At 40.0% G+C, this 26,209-nt stretch overlaps 2 protein-coding genes and 1 long non-coding RNA gene across 3 annotated transcripts in view; 2 read left to right on the top strand and 1 right to left on the bottom strand.

The window, feature by feature from the left end:
* The window catches only part of LOC117948643 (protein arginine N-methyltransferase 8-B), a 31,758-nt gene extending 29,893 nt beyond the window's left edge, over window positions 1-1,865 (top strand). Inside the window, exon 10 of the mRNA XM_034878414.1 lies at window positions 772-1,865. Within this exon, the coding sequence (XP_034734305.1) occupies window positions 772-855 (84 nt within the window). The 3' untranslated portion in view covers window positions 856-1,865. The remainder of the gene's footprint in view (window positions 1-771) is intronic.
* Window positions 1,866-2,568: 703 nt separating this feature from the next.
* On the bottom strand, window positions 2,569-18,079 carry cracr2aa (calcium release activated channel regulator 2Aa). Its single transcript, XM_034878359.1, has 17 exons — window positions 17,832-18,079; window positions 15,796-15,907; window positions 15,509-15,701; window positions 13,579-13,725; window positions 12,713-12,803; window positions 12,485-12,580; window positions 10,303-10,490; window positions 9,541-9,612; window positions 9,266-9,311; window positions 8,973-9,061; window positions 8,508-8,859; window positions 7,602-7,734; window positions 7,158-7,239; window positions 6,731-6,845; window positions 5,701-5,802; window positions 5,367-5,443; window positions 2,569-4,453 (listed from the first exon to the last, which is right to left on the bottom strand). The coding sequence occupies exons 1-17, from the start codon at window positions 18,039-18,041 to the stop codon at window positions 4,366-4,368; spliced, it is 2,193 nt and encodes a 730-aa protein (XP_034734250.1). The 5' UTR covers window positions 18,042-18,079; the 3' UTR covers window positions 2,569-4,365.
* LOC117948673 lies at window positions 3,886-25,450 on the top strand. Its single transcript, XR_004657510.1, has 3 exons — window positions 3,886-3,899; window positions 20,239-20,244; window positions 25,286-25,450. It is a non-coding gene; the product is annotated as an uncharacterized LOC117948673 (long non-coding RNA).
* The last annotated feature ends 759 nt before the right edge of the window (window positions 25,451-26,209 follow it).

The following is a 26,209-nucleotide window of genomic DNA, read 5'->3' as shown; positions in this document are numbered from 1 at the left end:
TTTTTTTCTGTCCAAGATGGGTTGCTGAGTGTACATTACTGAGAAATAAAATGAACTTTTTTGATTTTTGGAAAATGGTTGCAATGAAACAAAGAGTGAAAAATTTAAAGGGGTCTGAATACTTTCCGTACCCACTGTAGATCACCACTGGACTCTGGCTCCAAAATTACAAGATGGCGGCGCCCATATTCGGGATATTTTGGCTTCATTTTTTTCAGATGAAGTGGAGACTCAACGTACATCTTTGTAAACAACCAGAGAATATACAGGAAATTATAGAATGTAAAAGGTATAATCCAAATATAATATATAACATAATATGTAAGTGTTCACAGTATTGTTTGAGCTCTTAGCTTAGATATATATACTATATATACTGTATATCTCCTATCTAAGAAAAGATTCATTTCCTGCACTGCCTGCCCACAACAGATTGTTTTCTCGCCAGTGTTGGATAGCGGTCAAGCAATCAGCAGCACCGCAGTGACTTCCAGACAAACAACACATTCTATTGTTGACCCTGTCCATGTCCTCTCCTCCCTCTCTGGGATGGATAATGGGGGCTCGCTTCCTCCAGTCGTCTCATACAAACAGTCTGGGCTTACATGGCGCCATATCCTGCAATCAGGTCAAAATGGAAAATCGGTCTGTACTCCATGGACTGTATGAAACATTGCTGGACTGCTTTTTCATTCTTCTTCAGTTTGCTTGATCTCTACCTCCCCCTCTCTCTGACAACCATGTTTCTTTTCTCCTTCTCTTGACCTGCAGCGAGACTTGGACTTTACCTTCGAGCTGGATTTCAAAGGACAGCTGTGTGAAGCGGCCATATACCACGACTACAAGATGCGTTAAGGTGGACGGGGGGACGCTGGTGCCCCGCTGAGTACATGCCCTGAACACCAGAGGGAGACAGAGACACTCCCATCTACACAGACAGGCACAGCGTGTGACGGCCGTAGAATAAGAGAAAACACAAGGCCGAAGACCAAGCAGATGTGGCCCACTGGCAATGGGACTGTTGTCACTACGGTGTGTGTTAAAGGCAAGAAGTTACTCGTGTTGAAAGTTAAATTAATCTGAATGTAAAGGTCAAGAGGTCAGGAATATTTCCTAGTCTTGATAAATGTTATCGATTATTGATGTGCGTATATGTGAGATGGAGTGATGTACCTGTGTGTTTTGCTCAGTATTTCTTTTCCACAATGACCCAGACCTTATGGAGGGATAGTGGAGGCCATTTTTGGATTACAGTTAGAGCTAATGGAATCAATTACTGTATTGTCCACATTGCTTTTAGGAGACAATACATTTAAGGTGTAATTCTCATGTCATTTTATGTACTGTAGGGAATGATTATCAAAGACACACTTTCAGTTATAGTATGCAGTGCCACTTAATTAAATGTAAATTTAGCCATGTTGGAAAACTAACAGCAATGGAACGCCACAGCCGAGGATGAACCGGCGCATATGTGTAATGTGAAAGGTAACCCGTGTTTGCATTGTCAGTGTACTAGTAGCTTTCTGTGAGTGTGTAATAGAGGGTGTCACACTGTTTGCCCAGCCTGGTCTCCAGAGGTGCTCCGTGTTGGCACTTTGAGCTGTGATGTTGACATGCCGATAACATAACCTTCCCCATCCTAAATGCCTCGACCAAGTGCCCAAGTGTAGTTCTTTCCCACATTTAGACTTTTCTATAGTTTCATATATAGACACTAGCCACTCTCCGGGGATTGGTTATTGATATTATTTATTATTTAAATCACAAATTCAAGGCATAAGGCTTCTTTAGTTTTCATCTGGGCACAATCCATGTCAAGCAATCCAACCCCACGTAGTCCTAGCAACTAGCTCTGATCTCAGGAAACAAAAGTATTGAGACATAAACTCATTACGGATGATGTTTACTGAGGTAAAAAGTCAAGTGAGAAGTGGGTCATTTTCTCATAGACCTATAGAAACCGACCTCCTTTTGCAACCGCACATGCCCCCCCCCCCCCCCCCCCCCCCCCCCCCCCCCCCCCCGCTGGAGTTCAAATAGTATGCAAGTTTAAGGCCTTTCCACATTTGCAGCACTATACCGTACAGGATGGTTTATCCATTAATATTAAAAGTCAGTGATTACCCCCGGCTGAACCAGAATCTTAGTTTAACCCTTGTGTTGTCCTTGCTACAAATTTGACCCGTTTTTTAATTATTCTTTTAAAAATCAGAAATATGCCCCCCCCCCCCTGATAACATTTTTTTTTTAAAGACTTTAATATAAAGGTTTAATATTCCTTGTATGAGCCTCAAACTGCTGCCACTCTCACCTAAAGAAAACAATAAAAAACACATTATAAATACATTTTCTTTTCCTGGAGTCTTCTACATCGGGCAGACACCATAATTAATCTTTTCACGGCTGTATTCAAAATAGCAGCACTTGGCAGCAATGGGCAACTGAATTTATAAAGCATGCAAATAATGCTTGATACAATTGACAAAAATACTGCAGTATCAGTGAGTGCTGGCACAAATAGGTACAAATAATACAATGTTACACTGCCATCAGTTATAGCTTTTTACTCTAGAATGATACTTCCTGTGTATTGAGACAGCACCGTTGGCACTCTGTCCAGTAACACCTTTACGGAAAATGTATTCTTAAAGTTTTCTGCTCATAACTCTAAACTAATTCTCTATATAGATTATAAGTCATACAAATTCTAATAAATAGCCGTGTTGGTTCCCCAAAATATTGAATGTTGTTTCACATATTGTCATGTCAACTTAAAACTGAATAAACAGCAATGTCCAAACTCATCCACTGGGTGGTGCTTTAGAACTTACTTTGATTTAATTGTATCAGACGGAAGTCCTTCACAAATGATATAAACATTACCACATCTTTATTTCTTTATTTTATGTATTTACATTTTAATAGGTGGATTAAAGTGATCTGCAAGACACTGGCAGTAGTGGAACGCCATGTGTGACCATAGTGTAATATCAAACAGGAACATCTGAACCTTTCACCTTTCAAATTTGAACCTTCCTGTAACATCCACATTACACAAAGTGACTACATTTTCATAAAGTATTTGGCAACGAGGCAGATTAAGGTTACATGAAATAAAAATGTCTGCACACAACTTCAGTTGGTCTGGGGGGGGGGGGGGGGGGGGGGGGGGGGGGGGGGCACGGTCCCAACTAAACATTCAGGTATCCTAACAACCAATCAGTACTGTTACAACAAAAACAATAGAATTACAAATCTATATAAATGTACGGATGAAAAAATAACACACACGCCTGCTTTGAATTTTAACTACACAATCATTTTTGTTCATTCAGCGGACGAACACAGAGGCACTTGACTTCCGTACCGTGCTGCACGGCAGTGCTTTTGGTTTTACTTCATCCAGCAGGGAAAGAACCTAAGACACCAGTAGAATATACTGCGATGCAACGTAATACTACAGCTAATGTCGTAGTTCAGTTAAAACATGAGTGTCTCAACACTAACTGAACACCAAAGCTTGACTAAGCTAGCGCTCAATGCTGGGTTGTTAGATCATTTATAATATTTTATCGCTGTTTGTTATCGTTATTGTGTCATGCATGTGTACCAAAGGTGAAGACGCAGAACAGCTGAAAAACACTACTCTGTGGCCGGGTGGTTCAGTGGGTGGAGCGGGCGCACATATACAGGAAGGTTTTTGCCGCATGCAGAAGTCCAGGGTTCGAATCCGACCTGTGACGATCTCCTGCATGTCTCCCCCCCCTCTCTCTCCCCTAACTGTCCTGTCAAATAGGGCGGAAAGGCCCAAAAAATAACCACTCTGAATAACACTGAATGAATATATTAATACATAGAGTAAAAACCCACATGTGACAGATAAAGGGTATTTGGAAGTTAAATAAATATTTAAGGAGTCACAGTCAATACTTTGAGGAACATCGTACATTAAAAAATGAAAACGCTTTAGTTTGACTCAGAAGGGACTCAGCTCAACTTACATTTGTTCAGTTGGATCTATTCTTCAAACTTTTCTTACACTCTTCTTGGTATTGTTATTTTACTATATAATATATTTCCATAATATTGCAATTTTGAGTTTTTTTTCCAAACTACTTGGGTAAACATAGAGTAAACACTTCATAATAATTTATATAATAATTTATAAAGTGCAATCCGATCCGTGACACATAACGTACTTACAGTCCATCCATCCAGGTGTTGGGATTACCCACAAAGTGAAAGACTGAGAAAGGACATTCAGACTAAGGTGTCCTTAGTGGCCCATGTGGTCCCACTGTCTCACTGTGTGTCCCAGTGAAGGGTCGTGCTGCTGTGTGTGAGCGAGCTGTGTAATAACTGTTAGCAGCAGGATCTCTTCTTCCCCGAGGAGCCGCTAAACAGCTGCACTGTCTTCTCCTTCTCTCTGTCCTCCTGCTCTTTCAGAATTCTGAGGGACACAACAAGACATAAACAAATGAACCAGTTCTAGTTCAGTCAGATCTATCTCGTCTCAGTTATGCGTGGCGCTGATGATCCTGATGAAGCTCCCTGGACCAGCCAAGCAGCATGATCAGCTATGACAGGGAGCGCCATGCAGACAACCCAAAAAGAAAGACATTGAAAACCATCTTAAACTTTGAGTCAAAATAATGATCATTGTACTAAAAATAATACATTTATTTGACATAGCACCTTTTATAGACAAAGTCTGTGCTTCACATGGTAAAATGCGTTATCGGTTTGAATTCTGTTATTAATTCTGCACCAACTAACACTTGAACACGGTGATTTGATGCTCACATTCTCTCTGAAAACGTCCTATCCAGCTGGTACTACTACTACTACTACTACTACTACTACTACTACTACATCCAAACCTGCACATGCTTCAGTTCTGCTCTGTGTGTATCAGGCCTGTATGAACCCTGTAGGGGCTTTATTTCATCCGAGGGGGGGGGGGGTAATTTCACTGCGTATATATGTCATGTTGATGTGTATTAAATGCTGTTTTGCTGTATTGTCACAGCATGGAGCGATCCCTGAGATTAGAACCATGATGCCGAGCAGTAATAGGGTCTTATTTGAGTAAATTAACATTTTGAAACCGTCCAAGCAGACAGCTGATCCATATTTAGTCATAGGTTGCTTTTAACAGGACAGTTGGTTCGTTTGGGGTGCTGTGAAGTCTCATTCAGACTCTGGAGCGTACCAAACAACCAAAAACATCTGCTCAACCTTACTCATCTCAACCTTACACACGAGTACGGACTTCTATATGATTTGAGGGATGATATTTTTCAGATGCAGAACCTGTTATGATCACACCCCCCCCTCACACTGAGGCCTTTACGTCTGCTCACCTGGCCAAATGAATCATGGACTCCACCACATTGTGTCCGGAGCAGGCGCTGCACTCATAGGAAATCATTTGGCAGTCCTGAAAAAGAGGCGGACATGTTTCAACTCTCGATCAGGGTTAAAGTCAAACCTGTATCTCATGGTGGTCCTTTCCAGTCACCGTAGAAACAACATTACACACCAGAGAATGAGGATAAACAAAAAGCAACCATATAATCTTACTGGAGTCGCTTCCACATTAAACTCTATTCAGTAATTAGTTTCTTCATTTTGTGTGTAATGAAATGCGTGTGGCAGGGCACCGTTAAGCCCAGTGGCTTTAACAGACGAACAGACCTTGGCTAGTCTGTCGCCCACTTCTTTCTGGACTTGTCTCTCAATCTCCTTGTCCGTTTTGTTTCCCAAGAGCATGATGGGGATGTCCTCACCGGCTCCCTCCTGTCAAAGAAGAAAAATCTAATAATACAGACTCAAAGAAACTGATCGTCAAAGAGTCCTATGCAGGTAAAAGACCACCGGCTTCCCGGTACTGGCTCCCCGGTGGGAAACCAGCCAGTGGTGTATAGAAGCATCGCTGTCAACCAATTCAGCAACTGACTTTTATTTGTCCTATGTCTTCTACATTATTATACTGTGAAATATGTACTCAACATTTACCCAGCTGCTTTAGGGAATTAAAATAGAATAAGGAGCCAAAGTCACACCCTTCTACTGCCGGTCCATGGGACCTATCTTTTGAAAAATGTGAACGGGAAACAATGGGAGATATAATTATTTTTTGGTCTGGTTCAGTCACAAGTGATGTGTGTAAATTTAAGAGATAATGTTACTTCCAAGAGATAAAACGATTTGACATAAAGAAATTGAACGTTAGGTTTTGTGTAAGATAGCTTAGTGAGCTACATCTCAATTTACAGTACATCACCAGAGAAGTATGGCTGTCTTCTTTCAAGATGAAGGCAGAAGAGGTGAAAACCATTATAAATCATGTTTATGGGTCATGTTGAGTACTACAGCTACTGGAAGGGAGTGGAGGGAAAATAAGGTGATGTCAGGTAAGCGACTTGGACTTATTGGAGGAATAATTTGCCCATAGCATTTTACTATCTCACAATAAACAACAAACTGTGACAAACATCATATGTGTAATCCAAGGCAAATGTTGATCAGGTCCAGAAAATAGTTTGTCTTTCACCATTGACCACAGTTAATTTTTTTTATTTATTTTTTATTTTTTGAAGATAGGTTGAATGGAGGAAGAAGAAAGGGGCGGGACTTCTCTCTATGGCACAAAAACACAGAGTCAAACCCAGAGATTTGTTCTGTTGTATTTCCTGTGACGAATGTGTGGCTGTTCCGGTCTCACCTTCACGCTGGTCAGCCACTGTCTGACAGCAGTGAAGCTCTGCTCGGATGTGATGTCATACATCACAACCACACCGTCAGCCTTGCGAAAGAATTGCTTGGTGATGCTCCGATATCTGCAGCAGGAGAAGGGGAAGTAGACAAAAAGAGGAAGTGTTATCACTGGTTACAAGTTGCTAAAAAGATAAGAATTTATTTTTCAAATGAGAACTTGCTGAAGGGCATTACGTTCGAACATGTATTTCAACTTTTACAAGGAAATTACTGTTTCAATGGAACTTCCTGGAATAAAAATCCACTCTTAACTAAAGCAGTGCCACACAGTACTCTAATCAAAGTGCCACAGCTGAACTTAAAGTATTGCTGCAGTTTATCATTAAAGTTTTTCCAATGTGATGATGTCTTTTCCCAGTGATGCCTCTCCTCACCTCTCCTGTCCTGCTGTATCCCACAACTGCAGTGCCACCTGGCTGTTGTCCACAGCTAACGTCTTTACACTGTAATCTATACCTACACGCACACACACAAACACACGAGATCATGTTAATCAGCACATTTTTTTATATTGTTAACTGTATAAATAAATGATCAGAATGGAAGAAACTGAAACTTTTTTATTTGAGAAATCAACATTTTATTGATGAATACAACAGCTGCTGTGTTCTCTTAAACCATTAAAATGTATACTGTATACTGTATTCTACATAGGCCGAACTAAGTCCGTCTATATGCAGTCTGTTAACCTGTCCTTTCTCTGCTTTGTAAGCAAACACATACAGAGCCTTAGGTCAACAACAAACAGGGCTGGGTGTATTTAGTTGCCGTTGCCCACAGGAACTAACGAGGGTGTGTTTGCACTACACTGTACATACCCACAGTGGCACAAGTGCCAGAATGGAAGCAGTCATCGCAAAATCGCTTGAGGAGGCAGGTCTTTCCTACGCCGGAGTTCCCCACCAGGACGATCTTGAAGAGGCGGTCTGGCGGCGAAGGACCATCTTCCTCCTGAAGAAACAAGATATATACAGTATATAACAAATATTAAAGGATCATTCTGGGATCTCACTTTAAACAATAGGTTAAGTGGCCGACTCGTGTCATGATGCCATGTATAGGCCTGTCACGATAAATTTTGCTGGACAATAAATTGTCCCAGACATCATTGCGATAAATGATAATAATGTCGATCTGAGACCATTTTCAGCTAATATATTGATATTTGCATAATAATACAGGCACACATTTTAAAAGATCAATAAACTTTTATACTAAAGAATATTTAACACTGGAACTGGAAGACCGAAATGCCGGCTTCCCAAACGGTACTAATGATCTCTTTAGCAATGAAGTGAAAGAGACGTCTGTGAGGGCACTCCTTCCTGCAGTGTCCTGTTTGGACTTTGTCGAATAAACGCCCCAGTGATTGTGTACTGTCATGAAGACAGTATCTGTTGTAGAAAACTGCACCGGATGCAACAGAAAACTCAGATCGGCCAAATTCAAGCTAAGTAAGGACACTTTAACGTTGGGCTGCAGGGCCAGGGATTAAACCACCAACATTCCGATTGATAGGCTCTAGCACTGAGTCACAGACCCCCTAGTAGGATTTAGAAATCAATGCGGAAGGTAACGGACATCAGATATAGACTGAATGGACAGTGATTTCGTTAGTAACCCATAGTGAGAGAATGTAAACAGACAGCATAAACCGAACAAACATGACTTTTAAATAGCTGTCAGGCTTTCTTTAGATATAGTATATACCTGGATATGCTTACATGTATGCTGGTCTCCTTGCCAACAGGCTGAACCCTCGGAGATGTGGGGGTTTCCCTTTCCTCCACATGTCTCTTTGACTTCTGCTGCTGGGCAGAAGACGCACACAGGTAAATATTGCTCATCACCAAGTCGATGTCCTCCTCATTGTCTGAGGCGTCCTCTCCTTCGCTATACTCCTGCAGTGGGCTTTGGGCCTGGCAGTCATTCTGGAGCAAGTGTGGGAGGTGGTCCTCCTCAATGGAGATGATCCTCTGGAGGTGCCCTCTGGTTTCTGCCAGTTTAAAGGACTGGCCTAGGCCATTGGCTAGGTTGCCTCTCACAGAGCTGGGCGTCAGCTCCTCCTCATCCTCACTGGTGATACAAAGTCTCATTAGAGCCCACTCTACAGCGCTAATGGACACAACACAGATCCAACACTACTACTGCACTAACTGGGGCAAATGTATCACTTGGTGATGGATTACCTTCTGAAGACATTTGTGTTTGTGCGTTTCACAACATTGGCCGAAGGCCTCTGCTTCAAACTTGGTGTTTTCTTAGAATTCTTTGGATTCTGCAGAAATGGAAGATTTTTATTCATATTGTAGCATGAGATTCAGTGTTCCATCTAACTTTTGGGGTGGCTCTGGTTGTCACTTACATCTTCTTTTCTATTTCTCTAGTCTTTTATAAGAGGACACATGAAGAAGAGACAGGTGACAGGGGACATTTAGATAATACAGTGTATTTAAATCTCGCTATTATAAACAGTACATACCTGATTCATTATGTCCTTTTCATCTCGTAAATGTTTGTTTATTTCCCTGGATACAAGGAAATAAAGAAAAAGTGAGATCCGTGAGTCTATTCATAAAATTTAAATTTTACACAATTGTAAATATTATGTAACTGGGTGAAGTCATTATTAGTCTGAACGCCTAGCCTTGTTTGTTTTGTATATTGAAAAAATAATAAATAAATGATTTCAAATCATTAGGTGGATTTAGATTTTTCTAACGTGGAGCCAGAACAGCTGCTCCTCTAGATCCATACCTCAGAAGGTCCAGTTGTTTGAGGAGGCTGGTTCGCTCTCGCTGCAGTCCCTCGGTCAGCCTGTATATTTCACTGTGTTGGACAACAACGCATCCTTTATTGCAAATACTTTATGATAAACAGACGCAGTATGTGCTGTGGTTACACTTTAATAAAAAACTAGTAATAAATATGACGACCCAGAGCAAATAAAGGCAAAATGAGTTCATCGACCAGAGTGAGTGTATATGACACAAACACAGTGTCTTTTGTTGCTTACTTACTGTAAGATATCACACCGTATCACAGCATTTGAAACATAAGACTTTATGACAGATATACAGACTTTAGTAATAATGAAGGAAGATTAGGATTTAAATAGAATTCTTTTAATTAAAATAGATTTAATAGAATGTAGAAGCGCAGTATATAAGAATAATTGTCAACAAAATCCGTTTAATGAGCAAAATGAACGAAAATAATTTCGAGACAAAGCAACTTGACTGCCATCATTGCTATGTCTGTCAGCATTACTATATATATATGTTAGAGTGTGATGACAGCATAGAGATCCAAATTTGTGAAAGTCGGTTGGTATACAGGCTGGTTATTACAGGCAAAAATGTGTTCATTGACAACATAGATTGTAAATGAAGTCTGCATCACGCCAGCGTGTTTTGTGATTGCATCCTGACCAAGGAGCAAGACATAAAAACTGGAGGCCAAATAAGCAAGGTGGATGTTATGAAGAAGCCAGAGTGAGTAAGAAGAGCTACCACTCACATCTCCTTCTCCTCGTGAAGCTGTGTGGCCTGCTCCTGCAGCACACTGAGCTGGTCCTGGGCCGAGGCCAGCTCCCGGCTGGTGTGGTCCAGCTCCCGCGCTAACTCCTCATTCGTGTGCTTCAGTTTCACGTTCTCCACCTTGGCCACATGTTGTTCACTTTGAAGTTTCTGGCACTGATTCTCCAACTGGAATCAAAAAAAGAAACATGTAAAGATTCTTTGGGATTTCCTAGGTTTAGATCAGGGTTCTTCGATGTTTTTTAGGCCAAGGCTAAGAATCGGCAGTACTGACTTTTCATTAAATGTTACTGAACCATGTGTCCATCTCTAAATACATCGACATAAAACAATCTATGACACTATATTTAGGAAGATAAAAATGTCTGACTTTAGCGACTCCTAGTGGGGCACATTTACACAATCTAGTCTTTAACTCTAAACATGCATTGCTTCCTCCACACCTTGTTCCACAGCGCTGCGGAGGAGGGTCTTCCTAGTCCACACAATTTTATTGGCATTTCTTTAAACCAATCCCAAATGTCTTGGGCGGCGCTAAGCTCCGCACGGCGCTGCTTTAAAATAGCCTCGCGAAGGAACTTGTTTATGTAGAACAAGTGTACATTCAAAGGATTTTTTAGTCGTGCAACAGAAAACTCAGTTTATATAGATAGTCTAGCTAGCTGTGTGGATTTAACCTGCAAAGATCTGAGGTTAACCATAGTCCTCATGAATCCACCAGAGGTTGAAATTCTAACACAAAGAAAGTGGAAGGTAACGGACATCGGATGTAGACTGAATGTACAGTGACCTCTTTATTAACCCATAGTGATAGGATGAATGTAAGCAGACAGCTAGTGATGGCCAAATGAAGCTTCATGAACCAGTGTCTTTATTTTCTGAGTCCACTAGATGGCGCTCTTGGTTATAAGAGAAAGGCCTAAGGCATTACAATTCAGTATATTCTCAACCCTTTGTTAAACAGAGAGCGCCATCTAGTGGGCTCAGAAAATGCAGACACTGGTTCACAAAGCTTCATTCGGTCATCACTACAGACAGCATGAAGTGAACAAACTTGGTAGCTGGTTTATTTAAAGCTGATTTATGAATAACAGGTGATGAGGAGCTGTGAGAAGAAGAACAATCCTTTCTGGTGTAACCAGGATTGATTTCATACTAATTTCAAACGTTCCATTCAAAATGGCGGTCTCCCTGTTGGGTTTAGGGTCTGGCTCCAACAAATTTTTTTGTATGTCTTGACATGCTTCCTATGTGCACCAAGTTCCCCCCCCCCCCCCCCCCCCCCCCCCCCCCCCCCCCCCCCCCCGCACCACAAACTGTGGGAAACACTGATTTCCCAAATCAATTTGATTACATTTTCAATTCAATTAAATATCAATACGATTAAGGAGATTTCCGTTCAAATACAAATTTAAATATTATATTAATATTAATTAAATTATATATTAAAAGTTATTCTCAAAGAACTTATTCTGCAAATTGTAGAAGCAAGTTAATTGTATGGCAAGAATTAACTGGTCGAACTCCCGGCCTATTATGATATACATCCATGGTGAAAAGGCATATATATTAAAAGATTAATTTGAGGATTTTAAGAGCAGGTGCAGAAGCCTAGATTTCTCTAAGAACACTTGAATCACAATTTAAAGTTAAGAAAGGGATAATATAGAGTGAGCCGGTCATTACTGAAGGAGGGGTTCAAATCAATAATGTCCCACTCGCTCTACATGGTCCTGTTTATTACATGGCTAGTTACTAAGCAAATAAATAATTTGACACAATATTTGTATTTAAAAAAGATTTTATGGATTTAAAATGGTCCTCCAGAGTCTATGATCTGAACTGCCCCTAGCGACGGTCTGTTAATCAGAAATAACAGAACGTACAATGAATTCAAGGCACAAAGACCTTTAACTGTGTTGTATGATGATATTTTAATGTGTGTTTATGGTACAGTGGCACAAAATCACTTTATTAGCTCATTTACAGCATTTTGGTCTCTGTCATTTTAGTTTAATGTTTCTCTTATGTGTTGTTGCTTGGACAACTTTATTTCCCTATACGATGACTGAAGTGACAAAGTGTGTGTGTGAAAGGTTTCTCAGGGACACGGACTACTGCAGTGCGCTTTCTGAGAAATCATTTTGCTCTCTCTCACTCACCCTTCTCTGCTTCTGAAAGAGCTGATCCAGCTCTTTCTCCTTAGCGGACAGCTGTAGCTCCAGGTCTTGACTGCGAGACAGAAAGCGCCCGTAGTCCTTCAGTGCGGCGTTAAAGAGGACAAGCAGGAAGACAAAGTGCAAGGGCGATGAGAACGTAGAAGATGATGGTATACAGTATGAGCAACACAATAAAATACACTTGTCTGACATCGCTTATACGGTTTGTACCTGCAGAACAATCCTGTCTTTTTCACTTTTTATTTGCTGCTCCATTTCCACATAAAGGCGCTGGATCTCATCATCGTGCGTTGCTGCTTTCCTGTATGGATCATATTCAAATGCGATGATGCACCATGTACAGTGTGTACCTCACACAGTGTGTGTGAAACAACTGCCTAGATTAACACCATTTTAATTCATAAAGTATAGTAGAGCTTGGCGATATGGAGAAAATCCAATATCACGATATTTTTGACCGAATGCCTCAATGTCAATGTTGCGGCAACATTGCAAGGTTGACTATATGTGTGTTCACAAAACATTTACACAATGAGATTTTTAGTAAATATTAATCAGTGATGTGGATATATATTGATATATATGATGTGGACTATTATACATAAATAATAGTAAAGCTAAACCAGTCTGGTAAATTCAGAAATAACTACTGGAATACAGTCTGTAGGGAGTTGGGTTGGGAACCGGAGGGTTGTCGGTTCACGTCCATACTGGCCAAAGTATAGTGGTGGACTTGTAGCTGGAGAGATGCCAGTTCACCTCCTTGGCACTGCCAAGGTGTTCTTGAGGCATTGAACATCTCTCCATTAGTGCATGTATAGGTACTGAGCATGTGTGTGTGTGTAACTCAGGTTTGTGTGTAATGTGTGTAATTACAAAAGATTGGACATTTCTTAATTACCCTTATGGGATTCTTATTCTTATTATTAATAGTATTACCATTGTTATTAAAACTGGGAAAAGACATCCCTTATGTCATATAAGGACATAACAATATCCAAAATTTAAGACAATATCTTGACCCATATAGATGTTGATATTGCCCAGCTCTAAAGTATAGTATGCCCCCTGCTGACCTTTCGAGAGCGTTCTCCATCTCCCTCTTCTCCTGGTTGGCCTCTATGATCTGGGAAGTCACTCTTGCCAGGAAGTCCTCAAAATTGGATAAAAGGTGAGGTTCATCTCGGCGCACCTGGGCCCACAAACTGCGCACCTCAGCAGCACTGATGGGACAGAATGAAGAAGCAGGGGTATACAAGTGTCAATTTCTTTATGGTCATTTGCAGTCTTTGTCGTGAGGTTTCATGAGAACCGCACTATTCTTCTTTAGAAGATAAATAGTAAATGGACTGTTCTGTTCTTATATAGCGCTTTTAAAGTCTCAACGACTACTCAAAGCAAATTCATATAGTACAACATAGTTCACCATTCACATACATTCATACACTGCCGTTCAAGGTGGCACCTTGTCGAAGTGTCCTTGGGCAGGAACGGTGTCTTGCCCAAGGACACTTCAACATGGGATCAAACCATCAACCTATCAATTGGCAGGTGACCACTTTATCACTAAGCCACAAACATGATGTTCTTTGCCTTGACAAAATCCATTTATTATTGCTGCAAAAAAAATCTGAAGTTATTCCATTAGTGTTTGTTTGAGTGCCTTTGTGTGATCCAGGCTCTGCAGTTAATGCACTGACGAGGCTGCAAGGTTGAAACACTGAATATAAACAATGATTTAGGCATTTAAATGTGCATTCATAACAGAAATGAGACAATCTGAGTGCTGATAGAAATTTTAAACCCCTGTAATCAGAAACAATGGTATGGGTGTATAAGCTATGAGAAGATAAGAGAAGTTAAACAAATCCCTGGAAGACTTCTACTCAGCAGTTTCAAATACTTCCCCTTAAACTCTGGCCAACATCAAAACCAGTTAGTGTCAAAATGTCAACTCATACTCACTAGGCAGGCAGAAGCCAATAGGATGGGTAAATCTGCCATCCACCTTCACCACTGTGTACTTTTATTGAGTTGGAGTTGTTTGTTAAAGGTGATTCTAGTCATGCATATCATAAGATCTTGTCATTATCCAGTATATCTTTTCATCTATCAAAGCACTGTCTAAACTAGGCCTGCATGATTAATTATTATGAAATTGTGATCTAGATTCATCCTGTTCACAATTAAACTAGTAAATAACGTTAATGTTAAACGTTAATTAATGCTAATAATGTTACAAGCCGACTACACTGCACTACAAATGCTTCTATTTTCTTCCGGGAGTTTTAAACATGGACTATATGAAAAAGGTTTTAAAGCGCATCCGACACACTCCAATGCTGTCCCTTCTCTTCATTGAAGCCTCTATGTTTACAGGCTTGTGTTGATGTGCTATACCTACTGTAGGTGCCAAAAAAATCTATGTTTGGTACTGCTAATTTGTTTTGTTTTTTCAAGGTTCATGTTTGCAACAAACATTACACTTTGTGTGAAAGAAAAAAATTGTGATATCAATTCTAAGCTAAAAAATGTTTCATGTTTATTACTTTTCTCCCAAATTGTGCAGGCGGAGTCTAAACAGACCTCAACAGAAGTTACTAATGCCCATTAAATATTGAAAAAGTTCATGATTAATGATTCAGATGCGATGTGATTGTTGTGATTGTGATTGTTGTCTGGAAATGATGATGAAAATCCTACTGTATAACACTTCATTGCTATGTTTTAAACACACGCAAAAAAATCACTTTAAAACAGATAATATTCAGTCTCACTCTAATACAGAGAGGCAGAGCACAGGTTGCTCAGAGAGGGAGCACAGGAACGGCTTTGCTTGAGAATGGAAACTTCCAGCTTGTCTCTACGTTTGCACAGCTGATTAATGTCTCGGGCTAAGTTCCCAGAAATCGTGGTGTAGACTCACAGCAGCCGTTAACAAAGTGAGCAAAGATATGACGTGGGAACAAAACAAGTACACACACGCACCGACAGAACAGTACTCACTCTTCAAAGACACTGTTGGCTCCGAGGTTTTCCATGAGCAAGCAAAAGTGTTTCTCCTCTTCATCCTCGTCTTCTTCTCTTGCCCGGCTCTCCTCCCACTGGGTCTGGTACAGGACCTCTGCCGGGCTTTGACAGGGGTTCTTCTCTTCCATGCCTTCCTCTACAGAAATCTTCTGACCAGATAAAAACTCACCTTGAAAAAAAAGGCACACAATGAAAACATCAGTCTTAAAATACTGATGATAGTAGCGTTGTTTAAAGGGGAGAGAAACAGTCTGAAAACGTACTAAAGCCGAAGGAGAACTCTTCGAGGGTAAGGTATCCGTTGCCGTCGGAATCAAGGGTATCAAACACATTTTCCAACTCCTCCGCACTGAGAGGGAGCTCGGTGTTCAGCCTCTATTTAAAAAAAGACACAAAAAACAGCTGCTATTGGCAAGAACAAAAAGCCTCAAGCGCAAAGTGATTGACATTGGTATCGCAATTCAAAGTCTACAGATTCAAAAAAAACGTGGGGAAAGTAACCACATTTAATTTCTGTTGATTGAGAATTGTTGGGGCAGCTGTGGCTCAGTGGTAGAGCGGTTGCCTGCCAATCGGAAGGTTGGTGGTTCGATCCCTTGGCCCTGCAGTCCCATGTCGAGGTGTCCTTGGGCAAGACACTGAACCCCAAGTTGCCTCCAGTGCTGCGCATTGGAGTATGAATGTGTGTGATTGTTTATCTGATGAGCAGGTGGCACCTTGTACGGCAGCCTCGGCCACAGTGTATGAATGTGTGTGAATGGTGAATGTATCCTGTAGATGTAAAAAGCGCTTAGAGTAGTCGTTAAGACTAGAAAAATGCTATATAAATACAGCACATTTACATTTTTGAATTGAAAATCGATTTTGAATCGAATCTTGAGCCCAAAAATCAATATTGAATCACATCGTGACATTTGCTGAATCTTGCACCCCAATGCATCATCTTCAGCAACACAGTGCTTCACACTGTTACAGTTAAACACAACACCTGGAATCTTCCCAGTGCAGCTACAGTACAGTGTCCAAACATTGACCACTGCGCAGCTCCATAGGAACAGATGCTTGTTCAAGTGAGACTGTCAAAAGTCCTGAGCAGAATATTTTAAGTAGACTAAGATACTGTTTGAGAAGAGGTAGACCGCTGCTCCTTAACTAAAAAGGTTAATCCAAATGGACAGGAGTGAGCGAGAACCCTCCCGAAAAGACCTTGTGACCATGCCGGATCGTTTACGAGGAAAGCCAACACAACCACACCTCTGTAAGCAGCTCAGGTTTTATGCTGTGTTTACACTGCTGCAAATGTTGACTGAGATGAACCATACAATCCAAGGGAGGGACAGGGAAAGGGTGGCACCTGCGTAGGGCTGTCAGCTGTTCTTGTAAAGTGCGTTATCTGGGCAAAACAAATCCCTAATGTCAGCAAAGAGTAGAATTGTAAAACAGGTTGGTTGCCACAGCGTGACGCGTACTTTTAAGCTGTGAAAATATTGGGAGTGCAAATACTGTGTCAAGAGAGCACATAAATGTAGGCATTACCACTCACTTTTCTTGTTAGATCATCTGCAACCTTTGACCAACATATGGAAAGTGTAAAACAACAAGTAACAGTAACAAGTGCTACTTTTAAGTACTGATTTTTTTCACTTTATTACAGACGCTCATATAAATTGAGGTGAAGAGGACTGGACCTCTGTCCTGCTCGCCATAGAATTTCCAAGCCATTATCATAAGCACCAGATCAAAGCGTCCCCTCTGTGTATTTATGCACCTCGGAGCGAGAGCCTAAAAGTGCTTCATCAAAGGATTAGCTACGGCAGGGATGAATATCCAAGTGGCAAGTGAATCTGCACATTAATGTGAGTGGAGGGGTTGCATGACAAAGCTTCCGCCTGGCTCTCTGTGTCTCACTCTCTTTTATGCTGCTTTGAATATGCTGCACATGTCCTATCGGTGTCCTGTTCGGCATCATCAACGAGTGCACAGACCGTCCCTGCATTGTACGCTCAGTCATGATGAATAAGGAGTTATCTTTAAAACAAAATAGCGGAAATGTGATGCTCTGTACACTGTGGATGCTATAAAAAAAAAAGGTCCAAACAGCGCTGATACTTTAACATTTAGGTGTCCCCACAAGTTACATAAGTTGGTAACAATTTGTTTCTATTATTTTCTGTAGCAGTAAGCCCATCGATAAATTCTAAGCTAACATGACATCATTTAAGTTATTTTATTTGTATTACTTTCATGCAACAAAGGGGAGTTTTTACACAACTTTACCCCCTTGTATCAGCATCCTTACCTGCATGTCACGTCGGGTGATGAAGCCCTTGTTCTCCGTGTCACACATCTGGAAGAACTCAAAGGTTTTCTCCACGATAGTGTTTTGTCCCACATCCACGTTCTCACGCTTGCTCACCTTGTCGCCGCTTCCTTCCTTTTGCCATGCAGTCCGGGCCACAGCGGTGGCCGTGGTGATGGTGGCGGCACAGGGAGCAGTAATAGCTGCCATGGCACTTGTGAGTCTGTTGATGTAAGAGCGTTAGGAGGTAGATCCTGGAGCCTCAGGCTGCTCGGCATCAGAGGCTCTCACCAATGTCACAGATTGTTATCTCATAGCAACCGCCTCTTTAATTAGTCGAGGAAACCTAGGAGAGAGACACGAGAGTCTTCTTTTTAAATAAGCACAGTTCCTTGCCCAATAAAAAATATGTCAATTAAATCAAATCAAATCAAATTTATTTAACGTGTAAAATCGCCATTAGACATGGTCTCTCAGTGCACTTTACTATTAAGGGAACACAAAAATAATAGACAGCAACAAAAGAATTGAACAGCAGGAAAGCAGAAATAATAAACAACACAAAACCAGCAACATAACACGATAATGAAATAGGTTTGTTTGTGAAGGACGCAGAAAGGATCGTGTGTTATGCTTGGCTATAATAAAATGATTACAGGTGGGTTTTCAATCTAGATTTAAAAATATCAACTGAGTGAGCTTCTTTAAGATGTAGTGGGAGGCCAATCTACAGACGGGGGGGACGGTAGGACAATGCTCTATACCCAACTGATCTTTTACTGTATATACTGTTAATGTATGAACTGCATCAAAAACATGGTATTGTGCTGGGTGTAGTCCAGTCTAGAAAATGTAGTGTTTTTTTAATCTGAAATCAGAAAGAGACTTCAAAACAGGATAATCATCATCATAAATAACAGAGGTGTCAAAAGTATGAACATTCAATATTCAATACTCAGGTAGAAGTATAGATCCTAGGGTTTAAAAATACTTTTGAAGAAGTTAAAGTATCACCTCAAGCTTTTTACTTAAGTAAAAGTGTAAAAGTACTGGCTTCAAAACTACTTCAAGGTTTCAATGACATGGTGCTCTTTGGATACTTTTATATAGACCTTAATGGTCCCTAATACTGTATCTAAAGTTTATTTCCCAAAATTCATCAGTTGGAATAAAAACAAGCAAAACTGAAATAGGAGTAACGAGGTTATTTTTAAAATTTAAGGAGTAGAAAGTACAGATAATTGCGTGAAAATGTAAGGAGTAGAAGCAAAAAGTCTGCTGTAAACTAATCTCTTCAGGAAAGAACAGATACCCAAAATATCTAAGTGAGGTAACAAAGTATTTATACTTTTGATGTCATGTGATTTGCATTTAGTTGTGCGATTGTTAAACATGGCCCACTGCGTGCTGTAGGCTACACCTAAAACAACTGCTGCTCTTCAGGGACGGTGGCCTTTGCTGAGACTAATGTCATCTGACAAGTGAAGCCAAAACTCAAAAGAAAGTTGTGGTATGACGAGGAGGGTCTGGTCTGCCTGGAAATATTGACTGATATAACTCTCTTAGTGGTGGGTTTGATGGGGACTGGTCTTCTATGTGCACTGGTTTGGAAGACTACCTTCCGGAGGCTGGTGTGCACCAAAAGTTGGCCCAGTCGATTCATGAACAACAGCATCAGACTCTGTGTGTGTGTGTGTGTGTGTGTGTGTGTTGACCTTCACAAATGTAGACATGTGGGACTGGTATTAGTCAAACACACTGTAAAAAAATAGCATGTAGGCAGGTAGAAGGACAGAGGACAATACAAGGTGAGAGACATAATACACAACTTCTAAATCAAGTACTGGCACAAATAGAATATATATGAGTAGCTCATATAGCTCACTAAAGCCTTTTAAATTGATACACTGGATCTAAAATCGATTTTACTGTCCGTATCGTCCATGTATACTGAAGATATACTGGACCTTATTGAACATTTGGTTTTCAGAGATGTACTTAAAAATGAATGTAAACACTTTATTTAACACTTCTTGAGTATTAGTGTACTGAATATTTGCTATTTGTGAATATGTCATGCTTGGAAGTTTGAGTCTAAACATTGTGCAAGATATTACAAGCACAACAAAACGTCACGAGTAAGTCACCAAGCCCACAGTGAGCAACGCCTGAGAGAGGAAATAAGAAAAGGAAGTAAAGGTGACTTGGAGTTTGTCAGGAGTGATGTAGTGTTTTTGTCCTCAACTGCACGATATATACATAACATTGTCTGATCTTTACATACTGTCCTATGAGCCATAGAAAGGTTCATGGCTCCTTTGTCACAACTTGGTAAATGTGTTGACAGACCAGAAAAACACTCAGCTGGCTTTTGTTAACATACATGCTTCTACACAGATACTTACAGTATTATGTAACAGCAGAAAGACATTTTTTCCAATGACCACATCTGGCCCACTTTTAACACCAAATTATCTTGCTCTAACTTCATTACATTGCAGTCAATACTACGTTTAGGGAGTAAAATATTACTTGTACCAAAACGTAAAGTATTTGTCGTTTTCCTAAGATCTAACTTTCAAAAGGTGGAGCTTACTGCTTTGCATACAGTTATCTTATCTCTTTCAGGATTGGACATGGAACAGCTGTTAGCTATCTACGCAATGGCACTTACTAACAGCTAAGCAAATTAAGGTAAACCAGAAACTAAAACTCTGTTTAAAGCAACACAAATGAAGTGTAAACATGTACAGAACAGTCCATCTGTATTATATACTGTATATAAAAAAGTATAGAAGTAGTCAATACTCAGGTAGAAGTATAGATACTAGGGTTTAAAAATACTTTTGTAGAAGTTAAAGTATCTCCACAAGCTTTTGACTCAAGTAAAAATGTAAAAGTACTTGTTTCAAAATGACTTAAAGTATAAAAGTAATGTAAGGGGGACAAAAATGTCATTAAGGACAAAGGCTTAGGCCACACCACAGGGGCCAAAGTGTAAAAGTGAACGATGACAAGCCGGAATGAAAACAAGCCAAATTGAAATAGGAGTTACAAGGCTATTTTTAAAATATAAGGAGTAGGAAGTAGAGATAATTGTGTGAAAAAGTAAGGACTAGAGGTAAAAAGTCTGCTGTCAAATAAATACTGCAGTAAAGTAGAGATACCCGAAATGTCTTACATTCTACATGCAAATATTCAGTGTGTTCAACAGATGTGAGTTTATCTTGACTAACGAGGTCACACAATGCTCATAGGCTACATGTGAAGAACGCATCGTGGTCAGGGATACAGAGAGACACATTTACTGTGTGGTCTATAGTCGCGGCCACAACAGGTTTCTGCAAATGACGCATCTTTTGTTTCTTTTGTATCAACTTCTGTGTTTCTCTAGTCTATTGCAAGCCTGAGAATTGTTTTTCAATGGATTTTTAGACTTTTTTTTTGTATTTAAATACTTTTTTGGGGGGTTTCTTTACTGCTCTGCTGGAAACATAGACATAGTCATGTTTTCAAATTTCCAGTTAGCTTTTAGCACTGACTTAACGTGAGATAATGTTTGGAATCTGTCTGATGGCATTTTTAAATTAAGAATTTGACAATTCGGGCCCTCGTTAAAAAAAAAGACACTTGCCACCAGGCAAAATAACTTTTCAGGGGCAAACTCTGAACTTAAAAATGATCACTCTTGCCTAAGTTACTATCAACAACAATGGTATGATTTAAAAAAAAAAAGGCCACAGTCAACAATGTCAACCTATGATTTACAGTGCGTAGCCTGACACAGGTCTAAAAGAGGCACAAATTAGGATAAGCCTGGACAAGATTTACAAAACTACTGAGTAGGCTACATCTAGCTCTTACTGGACTGTATTACATGATTCATTTCCAAAAAATTTACTAGTGTGTGTAATTGTGTACGGACCAAATTAAGGTTGGTTTTAAGTGCCTGTGGTGACAAATGCAATTAAGAAAGATATCACAATTTGTCCATGCAGTTTCTAATTACACAGTTTTTTCGCTTTTCTTAGAATGATGGCAATATGGCCTGCAATAACAGAGTGGGACTATAGCACAGAACAACTTATCTGGCGAGGGATACTGTTCAAAAGCTTTACCTAATATTACCTAAATATGTCAGGTGGGCATTTCAGGTTGAACAAGTAACTTCAAGTCGTCAAATTCAGTTACTTCGCTTCCTGGAGTGAGGTCACGACCATTTCCCCACATACATAACAAGAATTATCCGCAGCGTTGACTGCAATTTGTCTGTTACTGTCAACTTTCAAATACGTAATTGTTACCACAGAAATGCCGTGCAAAATGCCAATACGACACGTTACACGTAATGCTAAAAGAGTGATAAGCAAAACAAACTGCGCTAGCTACGTTAAGGGCAAACAACAGCAGGTTCTAACACGTGTAACAAGATAAACCATTTACTTCCTACCCTGTAACCACACTTTCTTTTATTGTGAAACTTCCTGTAATAGAAAAAGTCTCATTGACACTGCTAAACAAACCTTTTGCATTCACTAAGTGAGCTGACGTTAGGGAACACTTAGCTTTAACATGCTGTAGATAATTGCTGTAACATTACCGTTAGGCTAACAGCACCAGCAAAGAGCAAACTTAACGCTAAAGTAACGTTAGCGGACTGTTGGGGAACAAAAGTTAACGTTACGTACCGGTGAATGAAAAGTGAGACAGGTTGGAGGAATTCATTGTCTCCGTTGGTACTGTGTCAGCCTTATCCTTGTGCAGTTAACCTACAAGTCAACTGATGTGAGTGCAGGAATTTGACTGAGCACTGACTGGGTAAACCGAAGGGAGGGACTTCGACAAAGTTATCGTTGGTAACCATAGCAACACTCCAGGAAGTCCACTCGCAGCAAGCATAGACAGTGAAAAGACGCTTCCACTTTTTATCTTTTTTATCTTCTCTACATGTTGTTTCTTTTATAAATGTAAAGTAATAAGTGGAGGTAGGCTATTTATTTGTCAGAGGATAACTGGCTAAATTACATTGTTTCATTATTTTCTCAATTAAAAACAAAGGGGATGTGTTTGAAGTCTATTTCTGTTTTTCTGTATAGTAAACATCTAATCAGTTCCTTTTAGCTACTCCATGGTCTCGGGTAAAAACGAAGGGTGATCAGGCCTTCTCGGTTGTGGCCCCAAGACTCTGGAAAACTAATTTAGGTCCTCCTGCTGCTTAGTGGTCCCCTTATACTCTAATTAAAGTCTCTTTTATATAGACCTTAGTGGTCCCCTAATACTTTGTCTGAAGTCTCTTTTACATAGACCTTAGTGGTCCCCTAATACTTTATCTGAAGTCTCTTTCCCAAAATTCAACTTTGGTGCAGAATTCCACCCACTAGAGCCACGATGAGCTTTCCTTAGTATGTGCCCTTCTGAGTCCGTAGCTTTGGAGGAGGTCGGGGGGTGGGGGCCTTGACCAACTGCCACTTTGCTTGTTTGAAAGCCATGATGTGTCTCTCTCATGGGTGGGTTAAATTTCTCTGGGCGGGCAAAGTAGAGAAAGGGGAGGTAACCCTTTCCCCTTATGAGGTCATAAGGGGCAAAGGTTACCAGATTGACCCATCTGAGCTTTCATTTTCTCAAAGGCAGAGCAGGAGACCCAGGGCTCAGTTTACACCTGTTGCCATTTCTAGCCACTGGAGGGGTACAAGCAAGCAGGGGGAACGCATATTAATGTTTAAAAAAAACTCACAAAGGGAAATTGTAATGCCACGAGACCTTTAAGTCTCATCTTAAAACCCATTTTTATTCTTTGGCGTGGGACAAGTACAAAAGTGTGTTGTTTGCATCATGTTCATTGTGACTAGATATTTTTACTGTCGTCCTTTGTTTTTATATCATAACATAATTTTGCAGAGCACTTAGTTCAGCCTAAGTTGGTATTAACTGTGCTCAACAAATACATTTACTTAACTTGACTAAAATATATTGAATGTCTTTGATGATATTTATCTTTGTTACATAAAAATAACCAAAACAGTTTCATTTTCAACATAGCCTGTAGTAGGCTATAGAGATTCAGTTGTTTCAGACCACATAACAGCATTATGTTGTCTTATACCGACAGTGCTGCCATTGGTGATCAATGAGAAACAGGCTTTGCCTGAAATGAAATGAAATCAACAATATTGTGCAATGGGGCGGCTGTGGCTTGAGTTTTGGCGTTGTAGAGCTGTATTCTGCCAATTGGAAGGTTGGTGGTTCAATCCCTGGCCATGCAGTCTCATGTCAAAGTGTCCTTGGGCAAGACACTGAACCCTGATGCTGGGCAGTCGGAGTGTGAATGTGTGTGAGCGTGTATCTGATGAGCAGGTGGTACCTTGTACGGCAGCCTCGGCCACAGTGTATGAATGTGTGTGAATGGTCAATGGTTCCTGTATGATGTAAATTGTAGACTCTTTGAGTACTTGGTAAAACTGGAATAGGCCTACACTATACTGTCAACTGGCCTTTAAACTGTGGTACAGTTTTTTGGTATGTTCTGAACATACAAACATGAAACCAGAAAAAGAAAATCCAATTATAAGCATTGTGATACATGAAACTGGATCATGCCAAGATTATCCATAAGGGCAAGTCGGCCACTGCCCAGGGTCACCAAGCATTAACAAACAGTGGGGGGGGCACCAGAAGACACAAGCTTTAAATATAGTTTTCATAAATCTTTATGTGCTTCACTTGACATTGTTCAAAGTCCTCACATTACTCGTTTATGAACACTAATTTCACAATTACAATGATTATAAATTACAAGTGATTACATGACCACTATGTCTCATATGTCCCAGTTGGAAAAGAACAGGTGGAACTAATGACATTAACGAAGCCCCAGCAAGCCATCTCAGTGAGCTTAGTTTGTATAACACTGAGACACACACACATATCATAAGGAAAAACTGATTTATTCTATTAAAAATTATAAAAGCACTCATAGGCTTTTTCTGTGGAAGGCACTTTGACATGTCAAAGTTGGAAATACAGGGGCAATTTACAAAAATTAGTTAATTGATTCACTTCATGGCAGTTTGTGAAATGGTGACGTTATTTAGATTTCTTTGATTAATCTGGGCTGGAATCAAATAGAGCCACCAAAAATGTTATTAGGAACTCCTGCTGCGTTTTCTACTCTGACAATTTCAAACATTTGCTGCAGAAAAAGATCTATTAGACAGGCAGAATGGCACTGGGTGTTGTTACATTATTCATCAAGATATTGTATTTGTTGGATTTAATTTGAACTATTAAACAACTACTAAATAAGGATGTAAAGCCATGTCCAAACATATTCATAACAGATGTTTAAAGAAATGATATTCCAGAGATACAGAGAAACACTGCAACTTCTAACTAACCGGGGCTCTTATTGAATACATTGAATAATTTGTAGTATGTGTATAAATATTGTTGTGTAGGGGTATATATATGCATGGGAATAGAACTTTTAAAAGTATATTTTCATTGATTATAGATTTATTATCCTTGTAGACTTATTATTTTGTAGTAATTAACAGGGTAAAAAGGGTATAAAGGGGTGTAAGTAAATGAGTTTTACTTCTGCCTACTCCTTTTTGCATGTGTAAATAGAGATTTAAGAAGAAATATTTCTTATTACTATTTTTCTGATGTTGTATTTTATTAACATGTTCTAAATAAAGATATCAATCAAACACGTTGTTGGGTAATTTCTTCTTGTCGCCTGTTTATAATTAGAGCAATTCAATTGATGTGCAGTTGTAAAACCAATGCCGTACACATGAGGGGAGTAAAGGACCTGTTATGGATTTGTTGAAATTACATCCAATTTTTTTTCCATCCATAAACCAGGAAAGTCATGTTTGATCAGCTGCTTCTGAAGAAGTTAATGATATACTTTTTAACCTTCAAGCGTACTGCAGGAGGTTTTGTACTGTCCATCTGGAAACATACAGTCTAATAAATGGTGTAGATGAGTTTGGCCCAATCACATAACAAGTAAGTAATCTACAGCCCCCCTGTAGATTACACATAAAAGTGTGTCTGCGCCATTGTTCAGGTATAAAAACTCTCCCAAGGCTGAATCTACATGTATGATCCACATGTGCGGCGACGATGAAGACCCTTGAGCTCCCACTGTCTCCTCGTCACATTGTTTTTGCGAGGCTGATTTGCAGCAAACAGATGTGTGTGCGAGGCGATACTCCAGCAGAGATTTCGGAGCCAGATGTGTTTACACTTTGATACACTGAGTGACGTTTTTTGGAACAGCACTCGTTTCTCGCGTGAGTGAAAAGAGACAACAGGAAGACAATTGTTGTGATAATTCTTTATTTGATCTCACTGGTGTTAAATTCCATAGA

This window comes from Etheostoma cragini, chromosome 8, assembly GCF_013103735.1.
Source record: "Etheostoma cragini isolate CJK2018 chromosome 8, CSU_Ecrag_1.0, whole genome shotgun sequence".
In the NCBI taxonomy this organism is placed as follows: Eukaryota; Metazoa; Chordata; class Actinopteri; order Perciformes; family Percidae; genus Etheostoma; species Etheostoma cragini.
Note: the sequence above shows the minus strand (reverse complement) of the source record. Positions and strands in the feature narration are given on the sequence as shown.

Bases quoted from the DNA above. Each gene is read 5' to 3' on its own strand.
- cracr2aa (XM_034878359.1), bottom strand. From the start codon at position 18,041: ATGGCAGCTATTACTGCTCCCTGTGCCGCCACCATCACCACGGCCACC. The intron at 15,702-15,795 runs GTACGTTTTCAG...TTTTTTTTCAAG, and splicing joins AGAGTTCTCCTTCGGCTTTA to GTGAGTTTTTATCTGGTCAG. The intron at 7,240-7,601 runs GTATGTACAGTG...GTGTGCGTGTAG, and splicing joins TGGCACTTGTGCCACTGTGG to GTATAGATTACAGTGTAAAG.